At 61.3% G+C, this 19,119-nt stretch overlaps 1 protein-coding gene and 1 long non-coding RNA gene across 2 annotated transcripts; one reads left to right on the top strand and one right to left on the bottom strand.

Annotated features, from left to right (window-relative positions):
- Positions 1–911: 911 nt before the first annotated feature.
- On the bottom strand, positions 912–12,771 carry SUSD2 (sushi domain containing 2). Its single transcript, XM_056821168.1, has 15 exons — positions 11,334–12,771; positions 10,276–10,405; positions 9,403–9,619; positions 9,093–9,244; positions 7,129–7,296; positions 6,727–6,901; positions 6,440–6,641; positions 6,272–6,357; positions 5,859–6,127; positions 5,604–5,747; positions 5,308–5,469; positions 3,915–4,169; positions 2,744–3,001; positions 1,773–1,949; positions 912–1,548 (listed from the first exon to the last, which is right to left on the bottom strand). Exons 2-15 carry the CDS (start codon positions 10,328–10,330, stop codon positions 1,442–1,444), a joined length of 2,427 nt encoding a protein of 808 aa, XP_056677146.1. The 5' UTR covers positions 10,331–10,405; positions 11,334–12,771; the 3' UTR covers positions 912–1,441.
- An 11-nt stretch (positions 12,772–12,782) lies between these two features.
- Positions 12,783–17,711, top strand: LOC103100358 (uncharacterized). The gene is made up of 2 exons (XR_008917232.1): positions 12,783–16,074; positions 16,861–17,711. It is a non-coding gene; the product is annotated as an uncharacterized LOC103100358 (long non-coding RNA).
- Positions 17,712–19,119: the final 1,408 nt, after the last annotated feature.

The raw sequence follows: 19,119 nt of genomic DNA, 5'->3' as shown, positions 1-19,119 counted from the left end.
TTGGCTCCGGCTTGGATCTGGGGGGCTGGACAGTGAGAAGGGAAGAGGAGAGGGGGAAGGGTTGGAGTGCAGGTGCCAAGTTCCAGAAGGCTGAAGATGGGGGAGGGGGGGCATTTGCTACAGAAGGCAAGATGGAGTAGCAGAGGGATGGCCCTGGCTCAATGCTATGCAGTCTAATATGATGAAACAAAGGAGGGAAGAAAGAGGGGCTCAAGGCCAGAGGCCACCATGCTCCAGAGTGGGGGAGGGATGAGTGAGGTCAGGAGAGCAGGACTGCCAGGGCCTCTGCGGCAGTGGGGTGGTCCTGTCCCAGTGGGCTCAGTAGCAGAGGCGCAGGACCAGAGGGGGCAGGAGGGGGGATCCAAGGCTGGGGTACTGGGCTGAGGACATCCCTTCCTGGCCTTCACCACACTTAGAAAGGCGGCTTAGAGCCTGCCTTTCCTTTATGGTGCAAGTCACAAGCAAGAGCCCCAAACTCAAAGAGCCCTGTGGGCCTGAGCTACCAAATTTTGGGGCTCCTTCTCCATGTGTGAGACTCAGGTCTCCCCCCTTTACTGCCACTCCTGTCCCTCATCCAGGGGGGCTATCAAGTTTCTTCTTGAATACCTCCGGCGATGGTAAGCTCACCACCTTCCCAGGAGGACCATCTCGCTGTAGGACAGCTCTCATTAGGAAGGTTTGGCCTGATTGGGACTCTGGGATCCAGCAAGTGCCAGGTCCCCCCTATCTGGGGCCCTTCCTCACATTTGGACCACTGAGTGGTGGCCAGGCCTTTCCCTGGGAGAAGCAGTTACCCGCCTCCAGCCACTTCAGTCCCCTGATTCACCCCTCATGTGCCAGCTCTCTCTGGGATCAGCTACCCTGTGGGGTTGTGCACTTTTCCCCTGGCCTCAGCAAAGGGAGACTTGGGCCGCTGGGCCGGGAACAGCTTTATTGTAAAAAACCAGTGGCCAAATGATGGCCTGGGATGGGCACTGTGGAGCCCGGGCACATTCAAAGAAAAGTTCCAGTAGCAGAGGCTGGCAGGGCAAGGGAGGGGATTCTTGATGAGGCCAAGGGCCGCCCCAGCTTCCCGCTCCCCCTTGGCTGGGGCACCCCACTGGCTCCTGGGTCCTGCAGGGTCCTGGCCTTCTCTCCTGGAAGCAGCCTCTGTGCTTTGGAGTTCAACTCCTTTCCACAGGCCCTCTGGGGCCGGATCGATGCCCACTCTGGGAGTGGGTAGCACACCGGAGACCCCATGGGGGACGGGTATGAGGCTGCGGATGGGGTCCGTGCTGGGGGGAGGCTTGTTGTATTGGTGAGGAACACCGGCTCCACGCAGCGGGGGGATGGATGTGCTTCGAGCTGGGGACTGACGTCCAGGCAAGGATGGGGGGTGGGTGCCCAGGTCGTCACAGGCCCCCTGGTGGGGGGCAGACGCCATATTGGCTTTCTGAGGCTTCTATGTTCTCCTCTTCCTCCTCTTCACCAGCTCATAGCCCAAGCCAACCAGAGCCAGGACCCCCAGAATCCCAAAGAGGATTCCCAGGAGCATCATTTGGTCGGGCTCTTCAAGGGGAAACAGAGAGAGAAGGCTTAGGGGGCGTGAGAGGCTGCTGGGGCCCCCCTTCCTCAGACTCAGGCTCTCGGCCTCCCCTCTGGAGACGCCCTGGGCAGCTGCTGCCCAGCTGTGGGCTGGAAGACAGGAGCTCTGCCCCAGAGCCTTTCGCCTGGCTGAGCCTCTGAGGGTCACCCCACAGGGTCCGCCGCCGCCACCACCGGACCCTTCCTACCTGGCCTGCATTGCGGCGGACTCCCTGACCACGTGCCGTCGGGCTGGCACTTCCGCTCCTCGGAGCCTCTCAGTGTAAAGCCTGGCGCGCAGCTGAAGAGTACGGAGGAGCCCACAAGGTACCTGGTCCCGTTCTTCTTGCCGTGTTTGGGGGGAGGAAGCCAACCACAGCAGACCACTGAGAAAACACAGCCGGGGCATGAGGGGCCTGTCAGGAGAGCCCAGAAGGCTTCCTCTCTGCCTTACAATGGGTGCTGAATGTCGGGTCCCACAGTGAGGAAGTGAATGAGGTCTGATTTGAATCCAGGCCTGGCTCTATCCACTGAGCCACCTGGCTGTCCTCAGGCCCTGAAACACCCTTATCTGGCCCAAAGCTGCTGTTGTCCCTGCTTCCTCCTGCCTCCCCTTCCCTAGGCCCTCCAGGGGCTCTCCCAGGCACTGGCTACACATTCCTCCCGTCCCGGCTTCAGCCAGCCCAGGCCCTCCTGAATGAAGGTGGGGACCTTCGTGCTGCCATCTGGCCTGGGCCCAGCAGAGTGACCCGCTCGCTCCCTCCCTCCTCTCGCGGCTCAGGCCGCGTCTCTCACGCTTGACCGGAAAACGGCGGCCGTCTGGCCTCTGCCTCGCCTCTCACTCCCACCCTCCTGCCCCCTCTCCTCACTCCCCACCTTTCCCAGGACGGGGCAGCCTCAGGGTGCCCCGGAGGGTCCTGCAGACAGCCTCCTCCTGTGCCCGGGGCCCACCGTCCCTCGGGCTGGGGAGCCTCCCAGCGGCCGGAGGATTTCCTGTCCTCCATCGCCCTGGAAGACCGCCTTCGGGCCTGTGCTGAGGCTGAGCCCCAGAGGGGCCGGGTGGCCTCCATCCCCGTCGTCTCCCTCAGGTCGGCCCTGGGTTCTAGGCGCCCGCGGCAGGTCTGCTCAGCCTCCGGAACCTCCCAGCCTCGGGCACAGGTTCTGCCCCCGCTCTGCTCACCTGGTTGCAGGCTCTGCTGAAGCTGCTGGTGCCTCTTGTGGGCCGCTTGCGTGGCGTTGCCCAGGTCCAGCCTCCCAGTGACGAGGGCATCGAACTGGCAGAAGGAGTCGTTCTGGCAGAGGGCGGCCACCGCCGGGCTCAGGGGCCCAGGGGCGAGCGTGGGCAGGAAGGTGGGGTCGTGCTTGGGCCCCAGCAGGTACGCGTCCACCAGAGCCCGGGAATCGTACGTGAACAGGGAGGAGTCGTTCCGGATGGCCCCTGAGGAGACACGGGGAGGGGCTGCTGGGGGCCGGGCCGGGCCCCCTCCAGGAAACCGAGGCAGGCAGAGATTGAGCGACTTGCCCAGGGCCACGCGGCTAGGCCAGATTTGAACCCAGGAAGAGGTGTCTGAACGGTCCCACCGGCACCACCTCGCCAGCACACAGCGGCATTTAATAGGTGTCTGCTGATGGGCTGCCAGGGCAAAGGTCAGCGGGAGGGGGGCGGCCTTGTGGGGTATCCTGGCTTTAGAAGGGATCTATAGTGACGGGGGGGGGGGGGGGCAGCCGGGCAGATGCCAGCAGCCCTGCCTGATCTCTGGGCCTCGGCAGCACCAGCGTCCACTCCAAAGGGAGCCAGCACAGCCTCCGACCGGCTCTGCGGGCCACGCGTGGCGGCCCTGCCAGACTCTGCTTGAATCTCCCCTTGTTCTGCAGGCGGCCATCGTGACATGCACCATCCGTCCATCTGTCTGTCCATCCATCCACCCATCCGGCCGGCCGGCCTCCCACCTGTGCTGCTCCAGCCCATCCCAGGCTTCCCTGGAAAGGCAGGGAGCCAGGAAGTGGGGGAGGGGGGCTCCTGCCCGGGGGCTAGTCAGGGCAGAGGGTGGCTGAGTGACGTCCGGCTTGTGTCTGCGCCCGCAGCGGAGCAGAAGCCCTCCAGGGTGTTGGGAGAGAAGGCTCAGGTGTCTCCGAGGACTCACAGGCGCTACTGAAGCCGGGGGGGGGGGGGGGGGTGTCGAGAGATGCCCTCGAAGGAAGGGGCTTTGGGGAAAGCCTGGAGGACCCTCTGGTGGAGGTGAGCCCCTGTTGCCACCTTCCTCCGGGAGCCATGAGCCCCGCTCTGACCTTGGCTTCCTCTTGTGTCAAACGGGCCGCCCCGCCGCCCCCCTGAGGCCGGGGTTACTCACAGTCGGCCCCAAACTCGAGCAGCTGCTGGGGCCTGGAGGCAACGTCGAGGGGCAGGACGCTCCCGTTCCTCAGGGTGAAGTCGTCGGCCGAGAGCCCGTTGAGGGTCCCCAGGAGGCCCCAGGTGCGAGCCAGGAACTTGTCAGGGAGAAAGACGCTGAGGCTCAAGAAGGCTTCGTGGGCCTGGATTTCCAGGCCGGCCCCAGAGTCCAGCATCACCGATGCCTTGTGGGTCCCGGACATGGACAGGAACATGCCTAGGAGAGGAGCTGAGGCTTGGCCAGGCCCAGCTTTCTTCCCCCCCTTCCCCCCCTCCCCGGGCCAGCCCAGGAGGAACCAAAGAAGCAGGCCAACCAAGCTCCATCCGTGCCCTACTGCCTCCTGCAGGCCTCTGTGTCTAGGCCAAAGGGGAGGAGGGAGGGAGGAAGGCCTCCCTTTGCGCAGTGACCAGAAGCCCTGGGAAGAGGTAGACTGCGGGACTCCCTGGTGATGGGCCGCCTCAGCAGGCCTTGGGTCCTAGAGCTCCCACTCAGCCTCCCAGAGAACCAGACTGGAAGCAGCATTTGAACCCTGAACCCTGGACTCCTGGTGCCAGTCTGGATTGCTCCCCCGGAGCATCCCAAGCAGAGGCTTTCCGGCTGTCCTTCCAGGCCCTTCGTTCAGACACGTGGAGGGCAGAGGCTGCTCAGGGTTGGGCATCCACAAGGGTATCCGGCTGCCAAGTTATTCTGACTCAGACTAAGGAGGAAGCAGCTGATGTTTTTGAATGTGAGGCAGGACAGTCAGATCAAAGATAAAGCTCAGGGGAAGGTGGGACCCTGCATAGAAAGACTCCCAAAGGACTTTGACCCTTCACAGAGAAGTGAAGTGAAAGGGAAGCTCCAGAGAGCATCAGATAAGTCTGAGCTGGGAGGGATGCACACAATACAGGTCAACCAAGGAGGCGCCTCTTTTCTGGCGAGCCAGGAGGCCTACCCAGCCCAGAGAGCACGTCACCAGACAGGCCTGTCTGTGGGCGCTCACTGAGGCCTTCCTGGGTTATTCCCGCTTTTCCTTTACTGTGAGTGCCCAGAAGGCCATGCGTGGAAATGGAGCGACAGCCGTGGGGTCTCCAGAGCTAAAGGCATCCCTGGACGCTGGAGAGTCCGAGGGAGACGATGGAGCGGAATGGGGAGCAGGAGGGCCTCCACGTGCCCGTGACTCCCTGCAAGGGCCAAGGCAGGCCCACGAGAGCGGGGGGTGGCGGGGGGCAGAGCACCCCGGCCTCCCCCAGATGGTGATCCGGGGAGAGCAGGTGGCTGAGCCTGTGGCTCTGACGCCTCCCCACCTCCTCAGCCGGGGCCTTCCAGGTGCTGGTTCCGCCATGCCCTGGGCCCCTCCTCCCGGGAATCTCACCTTTCAGGTCCATCCAAGGCTGCTCGGAGAAGTTCAGGAGCCTCTGATTCAGCAGCACCTCGAGGGGCCTGGCAGGGGTGTCCCCGAGCCGGGCCTCCAGCACGTCCGAGGTGCCCTCCTTCACCGCCACCGCCGAGATGCCCGTCGCGGAGGCCTGGGCACCTGGAGGGGAGCCGGAGCCTCAGTGCCTCGGGCAGTGCTCTCCGGGGCCCTTCCCACGAGGGCCTCTGGGGGTCCTGCCTGCCCCCACTGGCACCCCTTGGCGGGTGGGCTTTGGAAGGGGCCCCGGAGCTCACCGTCGGCCCTGCTGGCCGCCCGGGTTCGAGCCTGCACCAGCAGCTGCGGGAGCTCCGACTGCACCAGGACGTACTCGCCGCGGCCGTTGAACGTGAAGCTGACGCCGTCGAAGGTGACGAAGTGAGGGTCCCCGAAGGCCGAAGCTGGGCACAGGACAAGAGGGGTTGGGGGGCTCCTCGGCGGGCACCCGAAGGCCCCCCACCCTGGCAAGGCAGGCTCCCAGCAGCCCCTGCAGGCCCCCCCCCAGCCCTCACCCAGGTGGGGCGGCCGGTAGCTGCGGCAGTCGCTGGAGGGCCGCAGGCTCAGGTACGAGAGACAGTTGTCCGACCACAGGCAGCAGTAGTAGAAGGTGATGACGTCGTTGAGCCAGTGGGAGAGGCCGGGCACCCGTGGGGGCCGCCCGTAGGGGGGGGAGCCCCAGTCGTGGCCCCGGTCTGGGGTGCTGCCGCTCGACGTGTCTCTGGTCAGCACCTGCGTCCCCTGGGCCGAGTAGCAGCACTGCTGCCCCGAGGCGTAGCGGGGGCTGGGGGGAGGGGAGGGTCAGGGCCAGGAGGGCCCCCCCAGGTCCCCTCCCCCCGTCCGACCCAAGGGAGTGGGAGCACGTGAGCCCGGGGGACAGGTGGGGAAACTGAGGCCCAGCGAGGGCAGCGCCGCAGCGGGCTCCTACCTGGCCTGGATGCTCCGCACACAGTGCACGGCCTCGGGATGGTAGGTGCACACGCTGTTCTGCTCTATGTCACAGCCGTAATCGGCCTGAAGGAGAGTCGGCCATTGGCACGGGTGCCCCTGGCGCCCCGCCCCAGCCGGGGCCTCCCCCTCCCCCCGCGGCACTCACAAAGAACCTCCCGGTGTCGGCGCGAGCCTGGGCCAGGGTGCAGGGGCAGTCCTCGATCTCCTCCAGGAAGTTGGGCAGTCCTTTGTCCAGCGCGGCCCAGTGCAGGCACTTGGCGGAGGCCCAGGCAGCCGAATCCCGACGGAAGTCCTCGCCCAGGTGCCAGGCCAGCGCGTGCTCGTTGCTCCACACCGCGGGCACGTCCCTGCAGGGGAGGCAGACATGGCACCAGCGGGCAGGCTCGGGCCTCCCCCTCCCGGAGGGGAAGCGGGCCCGGCGGCGGGGCTCACCTCTCTCCAGCCGCACGGCTGCTCCCGGTGACCCGCAGGGCGCCCACCTCCCAGCTCTGATACTGGGGCTCAGCCGGCTTTGGGACGAAGGTGAAATTGCTGCCGTTGGGGAGGTCCCTGACCAGGGTGTACAGGTACGACCACTCAGCCTTCCACTCGTCAGAGTAGGGCGTGCCTAGAGGGGCCCAAGCATTTCGGGTTGGCCTGACCCCTGAATGCCCCCCCCTCCCCACCGCACCTGCCTGCAGTGTCCTGGCCAAGAGGACATCCCTGCCCGCCCTTTCCTAGCTACCTCAGCACCCTCCTGGCCTCAGTTTCCCCCTCTGAAAAATGAGCCAGTCAGCCTTTATAGTCTCTAGGCTCCCCCCTTCAGACCTGTGCCTCCCCTCCCCCCAGCCTCACCCGTCTCTTGGTAGCCCCACAGCTCGATGTTGACTTTGGCATCAGGCAACAGGAGGCGGTTCCAGGAAAGGGTGAGGGTGCCGTTGACCCCGGGGGTCCCGTAATACTGCCACTTGGTCTCATTGACCAGCTCACTCTTCTCAGTGGGGGACACTTTGCTGGGATGGACTGGGGGGAGGGGGGAGAAGCATTGCATGAAGAAGATGGAGACAGAGGAGGGCCTTAGTGTGGCAGCCCCGGGGGCTGGGAGTGCCCAGTAGGTGCCTCAGAAAGGGACCAAACACCAGGAAGGCAGGCCCAGAGGGCCCCCTCTCCCTCTCCCTCTCTCCTTCCTGGCCCTGCAGCCACAGGGCTCACTCAGGATTTCCTTTGTCTGCTGCCCCCCAGAAGTCTCCTCCCTTGGGCTGACCTGGCAAAGGGATAACCTGTGGGCAGAGGCCTGGACTGTGAATTCCAATGCTGCACTACAGGGTCTAGGAAGGGGGCTCAAGCCTCTCCCTTGAAGGGGCAGAAGTTCTCCCTCTGGAGAAGCCAGGGATGTCCACACTGGCCCGGAGGGTCCCTCTGGCTCCAGGGCCCTGAGGCCCTCCCTGCAGGGGCACTCTCTGTCCAAGATCTCCACCTGTTCTCATCCAGCCCTTCTGGCCTTGTGGGTCTCTAGCATTCTTGTCTTGAAATCTTAATTACCAAGCAACAAAGCTCCAGCCCCCACAGTCAGCATGTGCAACCCTGGATGCCATCTGATGGAGCAATGGGCTGGGGATTTGAAGACATTTTGTGTTTGCTTCTGGAGACAATAGGGAGCCACTGAGGTGATGTGACAGGATCAAATCTACCCCTCAGGAAAATCACTTTGGTGAACTGGACAGATGGGCTGCAGCTGAGAAGGACCACTTTCCCCCACCAAGAGATGGGCCAGAGGTGAATCGGGCAAGAGATGGAGGAGAGGTGAAATGGACAAGAGATGGAGGAGAGGTGAAATGGACAAGAGATGGAGGAGAGCTGAAATGGACAAGAGATGGAGCAGGTGAAATGGACAAGAGATGGAGGAGAGCTGAAATGGACAAGAGATGGAGCAGGTGAAATGGACAAGAGATGGAGCAGGTGAAATGGACAAGAGATGGAGGAGAGCTGAAATGGACAAGAGATGGAGCAGGTGAAATGGACAAGAGATGGAGGAGAGCTGAAATGGACAAGAGATGGAGGAGAGCTGAAATGGACAAGAGATGGAGCAGGTGAAATGGACAAGAGATGGAGGAGAGCTGAAATGGACAAGAGATGGAGGAGAGCTGAAATGGACAAGAATAGGGCAGAGGTGAAATGGACAAGAGCTGGGGGTTCCAATGGTCCTCACCTAAGGCCCTCCCACCTCACCTAGGGAGTATGCACAGTCAGGAAATGCCAGGTGCAGCTGGGAGGAGGATGTCTTTGCCCCCTCACCTGGCCGCAACCCTAGAGCTGAGATCAGAGGACCTAGCTGCCATCTGAGAAAACAGGATCACAGAACAGAGGCAGCTTGAGCTCAGGTGCAGAAGCTCCTCCTTTGATAGATAAGGCCAGCTGGGAGCAGCCGTAGGCCGGGACCCTCGCCCTTCCCCTGTGGGGCTCCTTTCCAGGACCAGGCCGAGGGCTGGTTTGACAGGAGAAGGTGTGGGGCAGGGAGGGGCAGCAGGAACCAGACTGCTGTGGTTTGGCACCCGGGCCCTGCTCCCACTGTGGCTGAGTGCCTTCGGGGGCCTGGCACTAAGGGGCAGCCTGGACGCAAGGGGTGGCTGCAGATGAGCTCTCTTGGCAGCCCCTTGCCAATCTGGGCCCGGTCCAGGGCAGAGGGGAGCGCAGGAGCAGGGAGGCCTCCGTTCTAGAGCAGGCCCTCTCTGGGCCTCAGTGGTGCCAAGGCAGCCCCAGAGCGTGGAGAACAGTGCGGAGGTCAGGCTCCAGCACTGGCCAGGGGAAGAGGCTGTTACCTGCCAGCCAGGCCCCAGAGCTGGGGAACGTCCTGCCGCCGTCCAGGGACACGCCAAAAGGAATCCAGCCGCTTTCGTACAGGAGGGGCGACACGCAGTGGATCCTGCCCTCGCCGTCCACGTAGCCCCGAGTCTGGACGCTCTCTCGGAAGCTGGAGCCAAAAGAGGCTGCAGAGGAGGCTCCGCCGGGGGGCCCCACCCTGGCTCTCCCTCCCACAGAGCTTCGCCCACCCGTACCCGTCTGACGGGGAGAACTGGCATTGCCCAGGGCGGCCCTCCCCCGGCACCCCTGGGGTCCACCCAGGCTCACCGGCAGAGCACGGAGGTCACCGAGGCGGGGGGCAGCCAGGGCTCGGCCCCCAGCAGCACGAAGTCCTTGCCGCCCATCACGGAGCCCGAGTAGGGCAGGATCTCGGGGCAGAAGCTCCTGTAGTCGGGGCAGCAGGAGTTCAGGGATGGGCAGGTCACGTGGCACGAGCAGTTGGCCCTGGCCAAGCCACAGTGGCTGGCACAAGAGTCCTGGGTGGCTGGAGGAGAGAGCCCAGAGTGGGGGGGGGGGGCAGGGGCAGAGGGAGGGGGCCCAGGGGAGGGGGGCCAGGGGCCATGGGGAGGGGGGGGAGGGGCAGGGGGGCCCATAGTGGGGGGGCCAGGGGCAGAGGGCCATGGGGAGGGGGGGCAGGGGGAGGGGGCCCAGAGTGGGGGGGCAGGGGGAGGGGGCCCAGGGAAGGGGGGCAGGGGCAGGGGGCCATGGGGAGGGGGGGCCCAGAGTGGGGGGGCAGGGGGAGGGGGGCCCAAGGGAAGGGGGCAGGGGCAGGGGGCCATGGGGAGGGGGAGGGGGGGCTGGGGGGCAGGGGGCCCAGAGTGGGGGGCAGGGGCAGGGGGGGCCCAGAGTGGGGGGGCCAGGGGGGCAGGGGGAGGGGGCCCAGAGTGGGGGGGCCAGGGGGGCAGGGGGCCATGGGGAGGGGCAGGGGGGGCAGGGGCAGGGGGCCCAGAGTGGGGGGGCCATGGGGAGGGGGGCCCAGAGTGGGGGGGCAGGGGGCCCAGAGTGGGGGGGCCAGGGGGAGGGGGCCCAGCGCCACCACCTGCAGCCACATGGGCCCGGGGTTGACCTCTGGCCCCGGCCACCTCCTTGGAGGCTCCCCGGGAGGATGCTGGCCAGAGCGGCCGGCCCCCCCCTCCATACCTGCAGGCAGCCAGGGAAGCCCGCTGGCCAGGAGCACGAACCACCACAGCAGCATGGCAGCTGGCCTTAGTCTTCCCGCTGGAGCAATAGGTCGGAGGAGGCTCCAGATGCTCCCTTGGCCTTGGCAGGTCTGCGGGGAAGGCGCACCAGCCCAGCCCTTGAAGCCCCCGCAGCCCCGCCCCAAGGCCGCCCTCAGAGCCCCGCCCCCGCCCCACCCCACCCAGTCCCGGAGGGAGGGAGGGAGGCGAGTCTCGTGGCCCGGAATGGGGCTGGCTTGGGGGGGAGGGGGCGGCAGGGCCCTCCAGGCAGGGGAGGGCCAGCTGCAAAGCCCTGGATCCAGGCTGGTCCCCCTTACAGATGAGGAAACTGAGGCCAGCCCAGCCAGGAACCCTCAGTGGAGCAGTAACGGGGAACCAGAGCAGTTGGGTAAGGGAGGGGCCCTTTGGCAGCTGGGGCTGAGCTGTCCCTGGAGGGTCAGTCCCTAGAGGTCCCAGAAGGGCAGCCGGGCAGTGAGTCCCAAAGAGCCGAGTTTAAGTTCTGCCTCAGACACTATTTGGGGCAATCCTGTGGAAGGCTGCCTCTGCCTCAGTTTCCTTATTGGTAAAGTGAGGAGGATGGGGGAGGGGGCAGAGGGGGAGGGGGAGGAAGACTTCCCACACAGGTGGGGCTTGACCTTCATCTTGGGGGAATGAAGGACTTGAAGGAGTCTGGGAGACACCACTTGAGCCCGGAGGCCTGGAGGAAAGAATCCCCAGCATGTCTAGTGGGGCCAGAGCAGCAACACCTCTGTGTGCACTTGGGTGGAGCCACCTCCTGACTCTCTGTGACCAGCAGCCTCACTGCAAGGTCATAGTTTCCAAAGGGGCCCAGGGAGATCCAGGAGGGCTCCAGGGAGGAGGTGGCTCAAGGATTTGAGTTGATTTTATTTTAAAGTATTCTCCAGGGTTCCATGACTGGGGTTGTCTCTACCCCTCCTCCCCAGCTGCTGGGCACCGCCCACCCCTGGGTCCTTATCAGTTCATGCCCTGTCTGTCCACTGTATTCATTTTTGTCCTAACCTTTGAAAGCTGAACCCCGAATCTGTCCCAGGCTTTCCTTCTGCTCTCTGCTCCCACGGTTCTTCCTCAGGATGTGGAGAGCAGCTGCATTCTTTCTCCTCAGCCCCTTGGGGTTGTGCTGGGTCATTGCACTGCTGCTAGTAGGGAAGTCAGTTACATTCGATCATGCTACAATGTATCCGTCTGTGTACAATGCTGTGGTTCTGTGCTTGTGTCACTTCCTGGAGGTCGTCCCTGTTCACATGGAATCCCTCCACTTTATTATCCCTTTTAGCACAGTAGGATTCCATCCCCATCAGATACCACAATTTGTTCAGCCATTCCCCAATTGAAGGGCATCCCCTCGTTTTCCAATTTTTGGCCACCACAAAGAGCGCAGCGATGAATATTTTTGTACAAGTCTTTTTGTCCATTATCTCTTTGGGGTACAAACCCAGCAGTGCTATGGCTGGGTCAAAGGGCAGACAGTCTTTTATCGCCCTTTGGGCATAGTTCCAAATTGCCCTGCAGAATGGGTGGATCAATTCCCAACTCTACCAGCAATGCATGAATGTCCTGACTTTGCCACATCCCCTCCAGCATTGATTATTCTGTCTGGTGAGCCAATCTGCTGGGGGTGAGGGGATACCTCTGAGTTCTTTTGATTTGCATTTCTCTGATAATAAGAAATTTAGAGCACTTCCTGGACCCAATGAGGCATCTTGAGGGCAGAAATCCTCCCTAGTCCTGCCTCTGTGCCCCAGCACCCAGCATGGCCTCTCCCAGGAGACAAGGCTTTGCCAACTGCCCCATGATGGATGGGTGGGAAGAGAATAATGAGGCTCTGATGAGAGGAGCCCAAACCCAGGACCCCAGTACGGTGCAACTGGGGGAGCTTTGGGCCTTGCTGAGGGTCTGCAGGGCTCCACATCTCCCCTGGTTGAGCCTTCACCCAGGGCCCCTGAAGGCACAGCCTTGAGGGGGGCACATCTCACTGGCACTAAGGGAGCGCCCTCTGCCCACCTCTTCCCCAGGCTGTGCTGCTGAACTCCTCTGAGGAAGGGCAAATGGGCCCTGGCGCCTGGACACGTCTGGCACAGTCCCTGCCGGAGGGGCTCACAGAGCAGAGCCAGCCAGCTCCCCTAGGCAGAGGATGGCAGCCAAGCTCAGCCTGCCCTGTGACCAAGCAGGGGGCAGGGGAGGACAAGTGCGAGAATGCCATGAATGCCAGATTAATCCCAGGGCCTACATCTGGGGAAGGGAGTCAGCCTGAGAGGAAGCCCTCCCAAAGCCCTATAGGAAGCCAGTGGAGGAGGAGGGGGGATGGATGTGGGGAGGGGGGAGATGGGGAAAGGAGGAGGAGGAGGAGGAAAAGAGGGGATGGAGATAGGGAAGGAGCAAGAAGGGGAGAGGAGGGGCAGAGAGGGAGGGGGAGGAGGAGGAGGAGGAGGAGGAAAAGGCAAGGCGGGAATCTCTGCTTAAGAAGCTTATGTGGACACACAGGGAGCTCACCAAGCAAAGGTGCTTACTGAAGAAAACCAGGGAGATGTGGGACTCATTCAGCTGCTAAAGTAAAGCAGAGTAAAGGTGGTGTGGGACAAGGTTTGAGCTCCAGAGGGCTCAGAAAGTTCTTGGTGGGGGGAGGCTCCCAGAAGGGCCGGGAGACTGTGTGGAGGAGGACAGGATGGCACCTACTGACTGACAAGTCTGAGAAGGTGGACGGCTCTGTTGTGATTCAGCCTCTGTTTTCTCGGCCAGGGAGCTTGAGCAACCTTTACTCTCTGGAGGACAGAACCAAAGTGACTCACTGGGCTGAGCCCCAGACAAGTGAGGAGATAGGAAGAGGGCCCTGAGAGAAGCTGAGGCCTGCTGCCCCCCCCCCCCCACCCCAGCCAGCTCTTCCCTTGTGGCTCCCCAGAGCAGGAGAGCAGGGTGGACAACGGCTAACAAAGGGAATGGCTCCCCTGCCAGAGCAGAGCCTTGGTTTCCCTGACGCAGCCCAGAGAACGTGCTGGCGGCTCATCAGCCCTCGCAGAGGCTTTTGGGGCTGTTCCTCTCCCTGCTGGGTCTGCCCCAAATCCCTCAAACAGACCATCCGGTGGGATCTGCCGAGTTCTTCCACAGCCCTGAGAGGTCCTCGGCCAGGTCGTGCCCCCCCAGTGACCCCCCCGGCTTGAAGGAAGTGGGGGGCAGAGGAGGGGGCCGAGCCCCCATCTGGGTCATTTGAAGGGCTCCAGGAAGTAGAAGGGCCTCCCGGGGACAGGAAGAGGGCAAAAGGGGTCCCGAACTCGGCTTGCTTGACTCTGGCTCCTGGAGGGAGTCCAGGGTGGGGGGAGGGGGAGCTGCGGAGCTCTTGGGAGGGAGGCCTGGAGGTCACTGGGGGGAGGCCGGGAACTCCAGAGGGCAGGGTTGAAGTTTAATAGGGAGCCGCGGGAGGCCTTCTCCTTGGGTTCAAAGGACAGGCTGGGGGGGTCCCCGGTTTATTTAGTTTCAGTGTAGAAACCCCCGGCTTGGGCCTTGTCACGGGAGAGGCTCCCCCTGAGGGAGGGTCTCCCTTCCCTTCCGCAGACAAGGGGCTTCCTGGCAGTTTGGGTGGGAGCAGCTCAGCCCACCCAATGTGGAGCAACCCTCTTGTCCCGATGGCTCCCCCCAGGCTAAGGTCCTCCTTTTCCTTTCTTACCATTGTGGAGTCAGTCAACTGTCCCTCCCTCTGGCTCCAGGCCCCCAGGCCGTCTAGAGGCTCCCGAGCCCACTGGCAGGGGTCAGTGTTGGGCGTGCGCACTTGGTGCAGTCCCTGTTGTGGCATTAGCAGCGCTGAACCCCTTTTCCCTCGATTAAGGAGGGATTTGGGCCATTTCATAGGTCTGCGCTTTTTCTAGTTGACAGAATGGAGGCCCCACCGAGACCCGACGTCCGGCGGCCTGAGCCCTCCTGCTGACGAGGACCCCAGGCGTGAGGTGCCCACACAGCCCGCTTGGCTCTCGGAGGCAGGACTCGCTCTGATGGGGGGACCCTTGGCCACCCGGCGCTGTTGGACGTGGGCGACAGCTTGTCTGGTGGGGCCGTCGGCAGCCCGAAGGACCACCTCGTGACGGGCTGTTTGGAGGTTTGAGGAGATGAGAAGGCGGCCGAGTCCGGCCCCGACGCGTATCGGGCAGCACGGAGTCTGGTTCGACCTGGCCACCATCTTGGAGCTTACTTGGATTGTGGGTGCCTGTGTGAGGGCGGGAGGGCAGGTCAGAGGCATGAAAGGTCGGCTGAACGCTTCGAATGGGAAGTTGGAGCTGGCGTGTGGGAGCCACAGCGTCCACTTGAGGGTCTGAGTAACTGCTTTAAGTGGACTAAAAGAGAGGAAGCTTCTTTGTGGATGGAGATGCCTTGGCTTGAGGTTTAAATGGTGATGAAGTTTTGGGGGGAAAACAGCCTCTCATAGAAGCTTAAGAACTTCAGTGCTGGGTCTCTTCACATTTTTTCTGTGCGCTTTTGCTTGTATTGTCTGTCTGCTGGAGACTTCGCTCATAACCTCAAATGCTGGTGATTTAGACGTTAGCCAATAATGCCTGGAAGTTGTTCCCAATGAATTCCTCCCCAAAGTGAACAGGCGAGCCTGGAGAGACGGGAATAACCGCCAGGAGGCAAAAGGAGGGCCAGAAATTCTGAACTTGAAGGCCTCACTTTTCTTCCCAAAGTTCTGGTCTGGTTCATGTGTGAAATATTGTGTCTCAGGCGCAGTTAACATTGGTGACGAGGCGCGGTTTGTTCTAGGTTCTAACCTGGTTATTTGGGGGCTCCAATTTCTTAGGAGCCCAAAGCCTGGACCACACTGTTGCGCAGCCTCGAACCAGGAGGATTCCTGAAGAGGAATCTGTGGGAAATCCGAGGGAGCCCCGAGGTGCTGGATCCGGATGAGGGTCGTTCCTCATCATCCCCACTGCCTAGAAGTGTTTCTGGAGCAGACCTGAAGCTGGCCATTTGGCTTCCCCTGAGCCAAGTCCCTTTGAGTAGAGAGCCTGGAAGGGACCGAGCTAGTCCCCAGACCCCGGCGGAGTGGGGAAGTTCCAATAGGTGCGTTGTCCCGGGTTAAGAGGCTCGGAGGGCACATGTGTCCATTGGAGAAGCCGCAGCAGATGCCAGAGTGCTGGGTTGTCTCAAGGAAGCATCAGAAGAACTTGGGAAGAGATGGCGGAGCCAGAACTGGCTGTTAGTGAGTGACACAAGATAAACACTTCAGTCTGGAGCCTGGTTCGAGAACTGCCATCGAAGGGTGAATTGTACGGGAAGGTGATGGGGAAAGCCAAGCGATGCAGGAAGTTGGTTACTGACACAGTCACAAGGGCGAGTGGAAGGGCGGAGCTAATGCCAAGTTCTGCGGGAGGGAGACGCCGATTCTCCCCCATCTGACGTGACTTCCCGCTTCGCTTCTGTTAATTTTCCGTGTGGTGCTCGGAGCACAGACTATGGGAATTGTGGGGGCAGATAGAGCAGCAAATCAAGGAGGTCCCTTTTCTTAAAAGGAGGGTTTAGGTCATGAGGAAAAGCTGGCAAAACATCAGGGCCCAAAGGGGGAGGCCAGCACATGAAGAGCAGATTCTCGGCAGCAGTTTTAATAAACAAGCTTGTGCTAGAACACTGAATGGCTCCCCAGTACCCGTCAAGTTTGTACACTCTGGAGCCTCGAGGCAGGAAACGGGGGATAAGAAGAGCAGCCTCGTGACCGGGAAAGCCACTCCAGTCACCTATAGATTTCGGCCGAAGCTCAATGGTAAATGAGCCCTTGTTGCCAGTGAATAAATACTCAGGAGAACCAACACTAATTTAAGGAGACAACCCAGGCCAATCAGGAGAATGATTTTAACAATTTTTATCTACAGGCTTTACATTAGCTGACTCAGTTGCCACATTGTTTCCATACTAGGCAACAGTTAATAGGAGTAAAAAGCCTAAGCTATCTGAGCCTGGTTAGGGCTGTTCGGTAGTTAAAGGGGAAGGAAAACCGTTGCAAAATCCCCAGTGTGTGCGGTGTGTGTGAGGTTTTAAAATGAAGGAGAATTGGAAGCATTTGTAATCGTGAGAATTCTTGGAATCCATTTCAATAGTGAAACTGAAATTTGACTCTAAAAACAGTTTGGAGGCTGAAGTGGCCAGGCAGTCATTCCAGTGCGGTTCTGGATTCGGGGTGACAGAATATCTGGCTAGAATGTGACTTGGTGCTAAACAGCATTAATTTGTAGCCACAAGCAGGAGGCAGGACCACTTCCAGATTGAGAAAGTCCTGAATAACCTGCGATGTGGACGTTGTTTCTGCTTTTCTACTTCTGTAGTTTGTCGGGGGGGGGGGGGGGGTTACATTTAGGTAAACTGAGGCAATCTTTCTGATCAAGCATGTAAACGACCTAATTGTATAATTTGTGTGGAGAAGGCAGCACTAGAATACAAAGAGATGGGGCGCAGATTCAAGGTTAGCAGCCCGGGAAATCCTTGTCGGGAGTGAGCATTTGGGCGGGGATCAAGACCTGTTAAAGAATGTGTTTATGCGTTTCTCTCCCAGCAGCAGCCCGAGGAAGCCTGAGGAAGCCGGCTGACACCAGAGCAGGCGGAGGCCGAAGGCATCATCAGGACCCAGCAGACGGGACGACTCGAGACTTTGGGGAATGGGCTCGTGTTGGATGGTCAGTTACTCTGCCAAAGGCACACTGCCGGCCTTCCTGGCTCCAATGTCAGTGCGCCGGAGCCATTGGGGAGGCCCCCAAAGGCCACTTCCCCAAAGCGGTATCCCCGAGCTTGCCCACCATTAGGGATGGAGTCCAATCCCATATAGCGTTACCCATTTGTCCATTTGGTTGGTCGGCGACGGCCGGTCTGGACCAAAAGGGGGGAGGGGTGTCAGCATGGGATCGAGGAACCCCAGTCTGTTTGGTTTCAGCGTAGAAACCCCCGGCTTGGGCCTTGTCACAGGAGAGGCTCCCCCAGAGGGAGGGTCTCCCTTCCACAGACAGTGAACTTCCTGGCAGTTTGGGTGGGAGCAGCTCAGCCCACCCAATGTGGAGCATCCCTTTTGTCCCGATGGCTTCCCCCCAGGCTAAGGTCCAGGACCAGACTGGGCAGTCTTTCCCTTTTGTGTCCACAGTAGGGCATCAGCCCCTCCCGTTATTCCAGTCTGGAGCTCCTCCTTTTCCTCACTTACCTTGTAAAGTCAGTCAACTGTTCCTCTAATCCTAACCGCCCCAGGCCGTCTAGAGGCTCCCCAAGTTCTTCTGTTCCCCAGAGTCCCCCCTGAGTCAGTGGCACTCCCAGGGGTCAGTGACCAGGGCATCATGGGAAGTCATGGGAAGCAGCTCTGCTGTCGCATTAGTAGCGCTGACCCCTTTTCCCTGAATTAAAGACTGATTTGGACCATTTCATAGTTCTGCGTTTTTTCCAGCTGACATCACTTTGCCTGAAAACAAGGGCCGAGGAGGCAGCCAGTTCTGGCTTCCCAGACCCCAACCAAAGGCCCAGACAGGCGAGCCAGGATGAGGAAGTGGAAAATGCACAGTCAGCAATCCCTGCCTGTCTCATTGAGCATGCTCACCCTCCAGTCTGGGGGCAGCAGCAGGGATGGGGAGGCGGCTAGCCTTCCCTGTAGTTGGGAGCTGGAGCTCAGAGAGAGAGAGGGAAAGACAGGGAAAGAGATAGAGAGAGGGAAAGACAGAGAGACAGAGAGAGAGACAGAGAAAGGGAGAGAGGAGAGAGAGAGGGAGAGGGAGAGAGACAGAGGGAGGGAGAGAGAGAAATAGAGGGAGACAGACCAGGGGATCTGAGCAATCATTAGCTCTATAATGAATGCCCGCATCCAGAAGGAATGCCAGGCCACCACCTGCCCAGGATGGGGAGGTCGGGAGCTCCAAGCCCGCAGCAGCTCCGGCCATGATCCCCTGAAGGCCAACCACTGCCAGGCTGCCATTCAGCGCAGAAGGGACAGAAAGCCCAACACCAGATCCCAACGGGGGGTGGGTGGGCAGGTAGCTGGCTGCTGCCCCCTCAGGACTCAGTTTCCCCAGCAGCCCCACTCCCTGGCCAAGCCTGTGTGGCAAGAGCAGAGGGGTGCCAGGAGCTGGGAATGGGGAGGCCAGCACAATGCCCAATGCTGCCCATCCCAGGCAGTCGGAGGCCGGGCACTCGCCCACATTCCTGCCCACCAGCTCCTCACCCAGTTCCAGCCCTCCATCCAGGGCCCAGGCAGGGAGGGGGCCACAGGGGGTGGGGCTGGGAGTGCCCGAGGAAGGCGGGGCCAGAGGGAGCCACTGCAGATATGGAGGGAAACGAAGGGGTCAGATGAGGCCGGGCGGCCCTGAGCCTGAACCTTTCCTTAAAAGAACAGAAGCAAATGCAGCATCCTTCTCTCCGTCTGCTATAGGGGCTGGGCAGTGAGGGTATGTGACTTGCCCAGGGTGACATGGCTAGGAAGAGGCCAACCTTGAACCCAGGACCTCCCATCCCTAGGCCTGGCTCTCCATTCACAGAGCTGCTCCAGTCCTTCTTATCTTTTCAAATCCTGTCTCAGACTGTTCTGGGTGACCTTGGGCAAGTGGCTGCCCCTGTCTGTGCCTCAGTTTCCCCCTGGATAAAATGAGGGGCTCAGGCCTCCAAGGTCCTGTCTCGCAGTCAGTACCCATCGAAGCAGGCCTTCTCCTAGAGCTCCCCGGCTGAGCTTTTCCAGGACGGGCCCCAGACGTGCCCCCATTTACCCCAAAAGGCAAAGGCCGGCCTGGGAATTCCTGGGCCGCTCATACGATCTCTAATATGAGGTGGGTCTCCTCCCTGGTCC

Source organism: Monodelphis domestica, chromosome 3, assembly GCF_027887165.1.
Source record: "Monodelphis domestica isolate mMonDom1 chromosome 3, mMonDom1.pri, whole genome shotgun sequence".
Taxonomy (NCBI): domain Eukaryota; kingdom Metazoa; phylum Chordata; class Mammalia; order Didelphimorphia; family Didelphidae; genus Monodelphis; species Monodelphis domestica.
Note: the sequence above shows the minus strand (reverse complement) of the source record. Positions and strands in the feature narration are given on the sequence as shown.